Raw genomic sequence first — 12059 nt, 5'->3', positions numbered from 1 at the left:
TGTAGAAAGGGGGTAATTTCCAGCTAGGGTGGATGGGTGGTGGTGGTCGATACTGACTGGCCACCAATGTCACCAGAGTAAAACCCAACAGGGGAGGTACTCTGAGGCCGTTACACCGGTGTGTCTCAAACCAAACATCCCGCCCCTGTTTCTGTTGCCAGCGTGAGGAGCAGCAAGTGCATAGCCAAGTGGGAAGACCAGGACCTCAAACTCTGCACGGAGGGGAAACCGACGACAACAACTACGACAACGACGACGACGACAACAACAACGACGACGACGACGACGACGACACCGACGACGACCACCAGCACCACTACCACCACCACCACACCACAGACCTCATCCACCACTACCACTACCTCCACCTCCACCACCAGCTGTACGACGTCCTGGGTGTGGGAGCCTTCGACCGGGAACACCACCCAGATGCTGAGAGAGCTCAGCAACGTTGACATCACCCCTAGTAAGTCTGGGCCTTCCTTTCTTTTTTAAACACAACACGACACGACACGACACGACACAACACAGCTCTTCACAGCCCAGCACATCACAACACAGCCCAGCCCAGCACAGCGCAGCACGGCACAACACAGCCCAGCCCAGCCCAGCCCAGCCCAACACAGTACAGCCCAAAGCCCAGCCCAGCCCAGCCCAAAGCCCAGCCCAGCCCAAAGCTAAGACATGTATTCATATGCACATACATATCAGTTCTAAAACGCAGCATGGTGAAGGAAATGATCACATTCAGCTGAGACATGGGTTAATATTCACAAACTGCTCAGACTGATGCCAGTGATATGTATGACCTGACTACATTTTGGTTGGTTTTGGCTCGTGTCTGGTCGAGTAGCAACAGTCTTCAATTTCACATTAGTGACTGATTGATTGATATGGATACTTGTATAGCGCCTATCCTCGGTCGGAGACCAAGCTCCAAGCGCTTTACAAACACGGGGTCATTTACACAACAGGCTGCCTACCTGGGAAGAGCCGACTGACGGCTACAATTGGGCGCTCATCATTCGTTTCATGTGTCATTAAATCAGATTTCAGGCACACACACATACACACTCAGACAAACATGTAACATATAACATTTTACGTGTATGACCGTTTTGTTTATTTACCCCGCCATGTAGGCAGCAATACTCCGTTTTCGGGGGTGTGCATGCTGGGTATGTTCTTGTTTCCATAACCCACCGAGCGCTGACATGGATTACAGGATCTTTAACTTGCGTATTTGATCTTCTGCGTGCGAATACACACGAATGGGGTTCAGGCACTGGCAGGTCTGCACATATGTTGACCTGGGAGATCGGAAAAATCTCCACCCTTTACCCACCAGGCGCCACCGAGATTCGAACCCGGGACCCTCAGATTTAAAGTCCAACGCTTTAACCATTCGGCTATGTCTACTTTAAAAGATATTAGACAAAAGATTGGGTGTGTGGGGGTTAGGGTAAGGGTGGGTAAGACGTAAATTTATGTGTATCAGTGTGGTGGGGGTGATGGGGTAATGGGTGGTGGTGGAGGGGGTAATTAAGAGAGAGAGAGAGAGAGAGAGAGAGAGAGAGAGAGAGAGAGAGACCTTCAATGTTCAGAAAACGTGGACGCCGTGATGGCTCAGCTGGGCAACCTGACGTCAGAGGGGGCATCACTGACCACTGATGACGTCAATCTGGCCGTGGACACGGTAGAGCGTGCTCTGGCGCAGGTGGACACGCTGGAGAATGCAGAAGCCATTGGTCACACAGTGACCACACTCAGCAACCTCATGGACGTGGACGAGCGCGTATGGAAAGACGCAGACTCCAACAATGGTTCTGCTAGCAAGTATGGGGTGTGATGAGTGTGATTGTTTGGGTGGGTGGAGGTTGGGTTGGGGCTGAGAGGCGAGAGAAGTGTGTGTGTGTGTGTGTGTGTGTGTGTGTGTGTTAGGAATCATGGTAGCGATGTAATGATAGTGTTGAACGGTGGGGACAAAGTTAACAGACGATTAACAGACTCCCACGCAATTGTGTCAGCGTGTGTTCAAAGACTGTGGATAAGATTTTAGCGGCGATGGTGATGGTATGTTTTGTGATGGTGGTAGTGATGATGATGATGACGATGATGATGACGACAACAATGATGATGATGATGCAGATATGTTGGGTCGTAAGGACAAAACACGACAAGACTGTGGGGTTGCATGAAAGTGTTACATATTTACTGTAGCTGATACCAGCTATTGAACACACTTGACATTCTGCTCACAGTGGTGCACTGGTGAATGGTGAGAGTGGTAATGACGACACTACTGATGGTGATGATAATCATGACGATAGTAATGATTGTGATGATGATAATGACGACAGTACTGATGGTGATGATAATCATGACGATAGTAATGATTGTGATGATGATAATGACGACAATGACAGTGATGTTGATAATGACGATAATTATGACGACAATACTGATAATAATGATGATCATGACGACAGTAATACTGATGATGATGATCATGACGACAACACTGATGGTGGTGACGATAATGACGACAGTACTGATGGTGATGATAATCATGACGACATAATGATGGTCATTATGATCATAATGATAGTAATGATGGTGATGATGATCATGACGACATAATGATGATGATGATGATCATGACAACAGTAGAGACTGTGATGATGATCTTGACGACAGTTCTGATGGTGATGATGATGATGGTAATAATGACGAAGCACTGATGGTGGTGATGATAATGACGACAGTACTGACAATAATGATGATCATGATGACAGTAATACTGGTGATGATGATAATGAGGATAACACTGATGGTGGTAATGATAATGACGACAGTACTGATGATTATGACGACAGCGATAAATGCGATGATGGTAATGACGAGACAGCAATGAAGACGATGATCATCGTCATAATGACGATGGACGTGGATGTGTCCAGGCTCGTGGCGGCAGCGGACAAGATCTCCACAAAAGGGCGGCTGGAGGAGGACCGCCTGATGGTCACAGGAAAGAACCTTGTGGTGGCTGCCCAGGGGGTGGACCGGGCCCACTTCCAGGGCCTGGCGGTGTCTGTGGACCCGAAAGACGCCGGGGGGTTTCAGGATGGGGATGTAAGTTTGTTTGTTGTTTGTTTTTCCCCCCTCAGCAGTGTTTCTGTTCAAAGGGATACAGATTACAAGCATGTTTTGTGAACAAGGAAGTAAAAAAAAAACACCACAACAACACACCACAGCGAGGAAGTGTTAACACTGTTACGGCGGTATTATGTAGATTCGTAATGTTTTATTTGTATTTTTTGTTTTTGTTTTAGAGTGTTGTGCGAGTGTGTGTGTGTGTGTGTGTGTGTGTGTGTGTGTGTGACAGAGAGAGAGACAGAGATCAAGACTGAGAGAGAGAGAGAGAGTTTGTGTAGGTGTTGGTAGGGGGGAGGGTGTTGATAAGCATGCATTTTGATTGATGCATGCATTAATACATGGATCTTTTACGTGTATGAGGACACGGGCCTTCGTTCGGTTTGACTGAGTGAGGTTTAGAGATGGGTGAGAAAAGGGGGCGGGGAAAGGGGAAAGTTAAACCAGTGACAAGATTTGCAGCGACAAGAGACAATGAAAAAAATCAGCATGTACGTACTGACACCGACAAAAGCATATTACATGCTTGATATTACACCCTACATTCCACACTTAAGTTTATCTGCAGGAAACTGACCACCAATTGATATGACAGAACGCTCTCTGCCATCACCATCACCATTGCTGCATAATGAATATAGAACACATGGAAACATCCGACCATTAAAGTTAAGGACCTCTTCATAAAAATAAGCATGTTTTCATAAAAAAAATGTCGAGAGAGGATTTCAATTATGCAGAGCACATGTGGTCTACCACTGGACTCTCATTGAACACGCAAACTGCTGTGTCAGGAGTACTTGCACCATGGACAACGTGCAAAATGCGTTTGAGAAATCGATGTTTCAGCCAAACATTGACAATCATTCAGTGGTTTATAAACTATAGCTGGATGTTTCAGCCAAACATTGACAATCATTCACTGGTTTATAAACTATAGCTGTGACTTTAACTTAAAAAATGAGGAAGTGCAAATGCAAAAACAAAAAACAAAACATACCTCAGGTTATGAGTGATGCCCACGAGACTGGCTACATAGGTTGCAATTTGCCAAATTTTCAGTATCTGTTCACCATCCCCCCCTCCCCCCACGGCCCCCCAAAAAGAAAAAAAAAAGTAAAATAAGTAAAATAAGGCAATCAAATGAAATATAAGAAGATAAACTACAAGTTCCCAAGCGTTTCTTAACTTTTTGTGAACCCTGTACATACGAGAGTCATGACCCTGACCTTGTGCAGGTGACGGTGGAAATGGACTCCTCCAGTGGTGCAGAGGACGGGCAGGTGAGCCGACTGGTGTTGCCGGCATCCATCCTGCCCTTTGCCACGGGGTCCCGAGTGGCCCTGACTGTGCACCGTACCAGCAAGGTGTTTGAGGTGAGAATGGAGCCAGGACAAGACAAGACAGGACAAAACTATAGCCAAGACAAAACAAACCTATAGGCAAGACAAGACAAAACTCTAGCCAAACTCTAGCCAAGACAAGACAAACCTAGAGCCAAACTATAGCCAAGAAAAGACAAAACTATAGCCAAGACAAGACAAACCTAGAGCCAAGACAAGACAAACATATAGCCAAACTATAGCGAAGACAAGACAAACATATAGCCAAGACAAGACAAAACTATAGACAAGACAAGACAAACCTATAGCCAAGACAAGACAAAACTGTAGCCAAGACATGACAAGCCTATAGCCAAGACAGAACAAAACTGTAGACAAGACAAAACTATAGCCTAGACAAGACAAGACACGACTATAAGCCAAGACAAGACAGGACAATAAAAAAAAAACCTATAGCCAAGACAAGACACGATTATAGCCAAGACAACATAAGGCAAGACAAAACTATAGCCAGGACAAGACAAGATGAGACAAGACAAGAAAAAAATCGTTATTAAAGATGGCTAAAAGAGAGGCCTGTGCGACCTTTCTTGTATGCTGCCCTCGCCCACAAGGGGCAAAGAAGTAAAAGGAAAGGCAAAGGGGGGAAAAGGGATACAACAAGCCATGTTTATTTTAGGAAACCCAATGGGAGGAGTTGGGTGTAGCCTATATGAAAATGTTACATATTTATTTTAACCAATTCGAAATATGAAACACGTTTGGCATTGTGCAGTGTTCACAAACAGTTACAAAGGCTGTATAGACTGGTCGACTGAGAGATATTTTTGGAGGGAAAACCTGTGTATCTAGAGGAGAAAAGTAAAAGAATTTATTTGGCACATATATGAAAGAATTATTATTATTATTTGTTCATTGGCGTCCTGCTTTTCTGTCCTGTTTCTTGTTCTTGATCTTGATGATTTGATGTTCGTATGTTCGACGTGGTGGTGGTGGTGGTATTAGCGGTGGAGCAAACGAACATGAAAATGTAATGACATTTTCGCCCCCCGCCCCCCTCCCTCTTTTCACTGTGTAGGCGATGCAGCAGTCTCAGAAGAAGACAACTCCAGCACCAGCAGAAGACAGGAAGTACGTCACTGCAGTCAACAGTCACGTGATGTCAGCCTCCATCGTCGGGCACAAAATCATGAACCTTCAGGACCCAATCACGTATCGTCTTTCGCACAAGAATCCGGTTAATGACTTTTTCATGACGAGTGTACATTTTACTAGATAAAAACAAATCAATAAGTACGTTTTTTTTCTTCTTGAAAGTTTCAGCATTACTTTATTGCTTAAGTATGGCCCAGTACAATTTAATAGTTAACTATATTCTCCATTCTCATGGACCAAAAATATATCATCATTTTAAGAGATGCCACAAACCCTTCAATACCATTGTTTGTTAAAGAATTGAGTATTCGCCATGTTTCAGAATCTTTCCTTACCATAAATACCTTTCATTCTTCAAGTATGTTATAATTCTCTTGTTTCAAGAGTGTCAAAGAGTGTATGGGTTCGGGGATTCATTTTGTCCCCCAGGTTTCTGTCCTTGTTTCTGTTCTAGTTGGTTCCCTGTCTGTCTGTCTGTCTGTTTGTCTGTGTTGTCTTTCCATCCCAGTCCCTCCATGTGCTTTTTGTCTCCAGGTTTTTAACCTTCTGTTCTGCCTCTCGTATCTGTCTTACTATGCTTGTGTGTCTGTTCATCTGCGTCTCTGCTTCCTTGTATGTTTCTCTTCTGTCTGTATGTTAGTCTCTTTCTCTGTCTCAGTCTCTCTCTCTCTCTTTCTGTTCCTGTCTGACTCTGTCTCATCGACTCCATGTCTTTCTCTTTATTTCTTTATGTATCTCTGTCTCTCTTTCTAAATCTCTGTCTCACACGCCCCCTCTATATTTTACCCACTGGACACTTGTTGTTTTACTCCAGTGGTTTTTGTTTTCATTTCTGGGAGTACGTGAAAACGGGTATACCCACTGACCCACTGTTCTAAAAATGGGATGAGTGAGGAAAACCCCACTCCCTCTCCCCCTGCCTCCCACTTCCTCACCTCATCATACGCTAATTCATACCCTTCAAATTCTCTGCGTGCGTGTCAGAAATGTTCTCTGTAGATGAAGAAACCTCTCTCCTCAAATAAGATAGGTCTTTCATACCCTCACTTTTTTTCCGTCCACAGATTCTGTAGCTTTGTACATACATGTGTTTGTAAGTTTTGCCTTCCATCCCTTTGTTTCAGATGTATGCATGCAGTGTGAAAGCTGGGTGTAAATGTACTTTGATTCGTTTTCAAACACGATTTAACGCTATATAGATACGTTTATCTATTTATATATATATTTAATTATCATAATTAGTATTATTATTATCATAAACGTGTTATTGTTGCACGTGCAGAATTCCACCAACGCCCGCTGTGTGTTCTGGGAAGCCGATGACAAGCAGTGGTCATCGCGGGGCTGTCGCCGAGTAGACCACCTGAGCTCTGACCACTCCACCACTTGCCAGTGTGACCACTTGACCAACTTCGCCCTCCTCATGGTGAGAGGTTGTTTCTTTTTTTCTTGCCTCAGAATCTGGGAAATTTAGTTTTTGGTCTTCTATAGACTTCACAAAAGGTAAGGATCACTTCATAAAAGCAGTTATATGTTCAACTGTTTATTACTAACAAAAAAATGAGAAATGACATAGATTATTCAGGGTGGTTGTATCCATCACTGGCCTCTCTTTTATTACACTAACGGCTGTTTCAGACACACGTTCATCATGAACAGCTTGAAAAATGCGTCTGATAAAAAGCGATGTTTCAGCCAGATGCTGAGTGTCCATTTAGGTGTGGGACAACACAACAATGTTGTGCTCCCGACATCGTGTTGGTACAGCTACATTCCCGAAGACGCAGCCGCTAATTGGATCACCCTCGGCTCTGTGGTCCCATTCTTTCAATTTGAGACCAGAGCACACCTAACTCTGGGTAGGAGCTGGCCTCGGGCAAACCCCCCCCCCGCCCCCGCCCCACCTTTGATGGGGATCGAATCCTCGTCCTCCAATAGTCGTCAGTGCGCGAAGCTAACCACTTCGCAAAGAGGCTTCGTATTACGTTCCGACAGCGAGTATTATGCTTCTTTGAAGGAGAGTTTTTATTTATTCATTTATTTGTTTTCTTTTGTTCGGGGTGGGGGGGTGGGGGTTCTTGGTTATTGTTGAGGAACAAAAGGGAACAGGCGAGTCATTGGCTCTCTGTCTCTCTCGCTCTCGATCTGTGTGTGTGTGTGTGTGTGTGTGTGTGTGTGTGTGTGTGTGTGTGTGTGTGCGTTTCTGTCTTTCGCTCTTTCTGTTTCTGTCCGTCTCTGTGTCTCCACGGGGTGCTGTGTGTGTGTGGAGGCAGGACGTGTACGGGCAGGGCCAGTGGCTGAGCGAGCGAGACAAGAAGATCCTGTCGGTCATCTCCTTCATTGGCTGTGGCCTCTCCCTCCTCGCCCTCATCCTCACCCTCCTCACCTACCTCTTCTTCAGGTCGGTCTGTGTGTGTGTGTGTGTGTGTGTGTGTGTGTGGAGGGGTGAGACTGTGGTGTGTGTGTTTGTTTGTTTGTTTGTGTGTGTGTGTGTGTGTGTGTGTGTGTGTGTGTGCGCGCGCGTGTGTGTGTGTTTGTTGAAGACCACCATGCTGAATCAATAATTATGGATTACATAAAAAAACAAAACAACAACCCATCTCTTTCTCTTTCTGTCTCTCAATGGTTATTGCACACAAACTAAACGTAAATCAACGTGCTGAATTAATGCCCAGAAGCTCCCGCCCTCTCTCTCTCTCTCTCCCATTTTTTCTCTCTCGCTCTCAATGATCATTGCACACATAAACTAAGTATTAATAACGTGCCAAATACATGTTCCGAAGCTCCCTCTACCTCTCTCTCCCAACGTGGTGATCGCACTCGCGAAATAAACATAAGTCACGCGCTAAATTCAGGTTCAGAAGCTCTGTGTCTTTCTCATTCACACACACACACACACACACACACATACACACAGGTTACATGTCATTGTACACATACCATACACGATAAAGCATGTGCTGAATTCGTGACCACAATTTCTTTCTCCCTCTCTCTCTCTCCCTCTCTCTCTCTCTCTCTGTAGTATGGCTCACAGTTGTGGGGACAAAGCAAAGCTGCTGTTCACTGTGAATCTGTGCATTTGTTTGTCATGAAGGTGTGTGTGTGTGTGTGTGTGTGTTAGAATGCAATGATTGTTCTTTTCTTTTCTTCATTGTATTTTTGGATGGAATATTCCATTAACTCTTCACACACCTTTCTTTTCTTCCACTTTATTATGACTATCTTTGTTTATGTATACAGATTTTTTTTATTGATCTGTTTTGTGTTTTCTTTCATTAAGTTTGCAGAATTGTAAAAAGGCCTTTATTGTGGTTAATTCTTTACCTGTTAAAGATTCAGTTCATCAGTCAGTTTGCTTCTAGTCAATAACTTTATTATTATTATTGTTATTGTTATTATTATTATTATTATTATTATTATCAACAATGTTTCCCCCTCCCAATTCAGACAAGCGATCCCCACAAGGGGGACAAACGAACCAGAATCTGAGCAGAGTCACGAACGGTAAACTGGTTCACAGAGTGGCCTAACTTTGCATGACTCTTCACTGGTGTGTTGTGGTGGTGTGTGTGTGGCGCGCGCTGTTAATGAATAATCGTTACTGATAACTCTGTCTCACCTCATTTATTCTGTCTGTCTGTCTGTCTGTCTGCCGGTGTGCCTCAGTCTATTTTACATGTTAAGCGTCGACACTACTGCTTTTGTAATAGATGGATAGCTCATAGGCCAGGAAATCTGAAGCCAACCGGGTCCCATATTGAGACTCGTATCCGGCTGTCTGTCCGTTGAGGAGTCGCCTGCTAACTGGTGGTAGTTTCTAAACTATAACTGTGTATCTTCGATGTAATCTTGTTATGCTTGCCCCCAAGACATGCCAAATGTTGTGTCTTTATTGATATCTGCCAATGGTTTATTTACCAGAGTTAACACAGGAAAACAGTGCAGTGACATGTAGCGCAAACTTGCTGTTGAGGCACATACAGGAATGTCAACTAACTCCGCGAGCAAGTGAAAGCTTGCCATGAAGCAGTCTTCGTAGCCAGCTGAGCGCTTGGCTACATATAAGGTACCGCCTTACGGTGTACTGACACGAGTAGCAAAATGGCTGATTGAACACTTCCGCAGGCTTCAGTTAGCAAAGGGGCTTAAAGAAGGCATGCGCTGTCCACCTATTTTTAGAGCAGTGGTCGATACTCACGTCAGCCGATACAGTCGAAGGGGGGTAACTATCGCAGGAAAATGGGGTGGGGTGGGGAGGGCTGAGACCTAGCTTTATACACTGACACCAGCAAAACAACTCTCTCTCTCTCTCTCTCTCTCTCTCTCTCTCTCAATATACTAGAAATATTTTGAAAAAAAACCCACTTTGATAAAAACACCCCTCTTAGGTTTTTAAAGCATGGTAATGTCGTCAAGCAATGCCGGTAAGGTTTTTTCTATTTTTTCTCTCCCTCCCTTTTTTAATTTTTTTTTTTTAAGGCATCCAAATTTAGAGAACTTGCTGCCTCATAAAATGAATATGGAGATATTTTATTGTCTATAGTTATGCTTAATTAATTATGCTGTTTCACTGAAATCTATTATGATCACGTGAACCACTTCACTTGGGTTGAGGCCTGATGGGAATGAACCATCCCCCCCCCCCACTCTCTTTCTCTCCCTCTCTCTCTTTCTTCGTTCCTCCCGTGCATTGTCAATGTTGTTTTGATTTTAGTCTCCGTTTGTTGGCTTTTCTTTTAATGTAATAAAGAATCTGTTTTTCTTATTTTAGTTTTCAAGCAGCTTTTACGTTTTGGTATGTTTTATGTTGTATGGTCAAGCATATTTGATATTGTCTTCGTGAAAACTATGCATCATATTTGATATAAAGTTCGTACTTAACCTATTTAGTGAGGATGATCATGTCTTTATTAAAATCTAATTTCAGAAAAAAATTAGTTTGTAAAATATTCCTCCCCAAACTGGCAACTTATATGTTACATGAAAGTTATTTTAGACAATTGACTCTATTTCTATTATATGATTTTTTACGTGTTTTTTATGTGTGAGGATTCGGATCTTATTTTCCAAAGTGCGTATTTATTGCTCCAGTACATCTCAAAGTTTGTTAAAGTCACGGCTCCTGGCTTTCTCAATTGTTTCACATTAACTGGGGAATAAGACACGGGTGTGCAGTTTATCCATTGACTTTCACTCTTGTATTCTGACGAACAAAATGCAGTAATGTGTTGGAAAACGAACTTAACATACACAGGATATAAACACTAGATCAGAAAAAAAAGACTTCTTAGTCTAAATGAAGCTGCTGACTTGTTTGGGCCACCTTACAGGGATAAGAAATGTCGAATAATCGACAAAGCAGTAACAATATGATGGATGAGCTGGATCAGGAGTGATGGATGATCACAGAATTTACTAATGACTTTAGGAGCAAATATATTCAATTGAAAACAAAAAAACACAAATAAAAGCATTTTAAAAAAAAAAAAAAAAGAATGTATCTTAGACAAAGTCTCGCTTTTGTGAATTCCGGCCATGAACTTTTTTCTTTACTTGGTATGTATGGCTGCCTACATGGCGGGGTAAAAACGGTCATACACGTAAAAGCCCACTCGTGTATATACGAGTGAACGTGGGAGTTGCAGCCCACGAACAAAGAAGAAGAAAGACTTGGTATGTATGGAGTTCAGTAAGAAACGCGTAAAGCTACTTTGCACGAACTGCGCTGTAAATTCTGTCACACTGTATGCTTGACCAACCGTCTTTAAAGATTCATAGTCACAGAATCAAATATCAATACTGACTGTTTTGTTAGTAATATCGGTTACGTCTAACATCTATCGGAAATCAGATAATCTTACAGTAGGATTATCTGTGTCCTCTGCATACGCTTTATTTGAAAATTCAAAATGACAGATAAAATCAACAGAATCGTGTAGCGATAACTCCCAGTCATCATTCTGATACATGAATTGCGTTTATTAATGATAAGACAAAAAAACAAACATAGACATACAATCAAACAATGAAATAAGTCATCGTTCACTTTACAAATGTTCATTGTGCAACAATTTCATATTACAAGTCGGTATAAAGGTATACTATGTAAAACTACACACTTCATGAATAGGTAATACTAACAACAAAATGAATTGTTTCTAATATAGAAGTCATATCAATGAATGTTGCTAATGATTAGTAACATGGCGTGTCATTGTGTGTTTGATGTATTTACCGTCGCTTTGTTATTATTATTTCTTTTTATTTTTTACTTTTTTTTAAATATAGAATTGTGTTTTTTGAGCAATTGCATACTTTTGCCGACCTTAAGTTGCACTTACTCACACGTAATAATGATGTTTCTGTGAAGCGTTGAATAACGAGGTGGTTTATAACTAAGAAAGT

General features: G+C 42.7%; 1 protein-coding gene across 9 annotated transcripts in view; it reads left to right on the top strand.

Moving 5' to 3' along the window:
* LOC143297899 (uncharacterized) overlaps window positions 1–12059 on the top strand; it is a 116296-nt gene that overhangs the window by 83693 nt on the left and 20544 nt on the right. For 8 of the 9 annotated variants that reach the window (XM_076610442.1, XM_076610436.1, XM_076610443.1 and 5 more), the window contains exons 14-21: window positions 162–466; window positions 1605–1836; window positions 2961–3132; window positions 4392–4529; window positions 5575–5733; window positions 6934–7077; window positions 7925–8052; window positions 9102–9158. In XM_076610442.1, coding sequence (XP_076466557.1) covers window positions 162–466; window positions 1605–1836; window positions 2961–3132; window positions 4392–4529; window positions 5575–5733; window positions 6934–7077; window positions 7925–8052; window positions 9102–9158 — 1335 coding nt within the window. The remainder of the gene's footprint in view (window positions 1–161; window positions 467–1604; window positions 1837–2960; window positions 3133–4391; window positions 4530–5574; window positions 5734–6933; window positions 7078–7924; window positions 8053–9101; window positions 9159–12059) is intronic. The other variant, XM_076610444.1, reaches the window with a different exon arrangement.

This window comes from Babylonia areolata, chromosome 23, assembly GCF_041734735.1.
Source record: "Babylonia areolata isolate BAREFJ2019XMU chromosome 23, ASM4173473v1, whole genome shotgun sequence".
NCBI classification, from domain to species: domain Eukaryota; kingdom Metazoa; phylum Mollusca; class Gastropoda; order Neogastropoda; family Buccinidae; genus Babylonia; species Babylonia areolata.
This window is presented reverse-complemented; position numbering and strand designations above follow the sequence as displayed.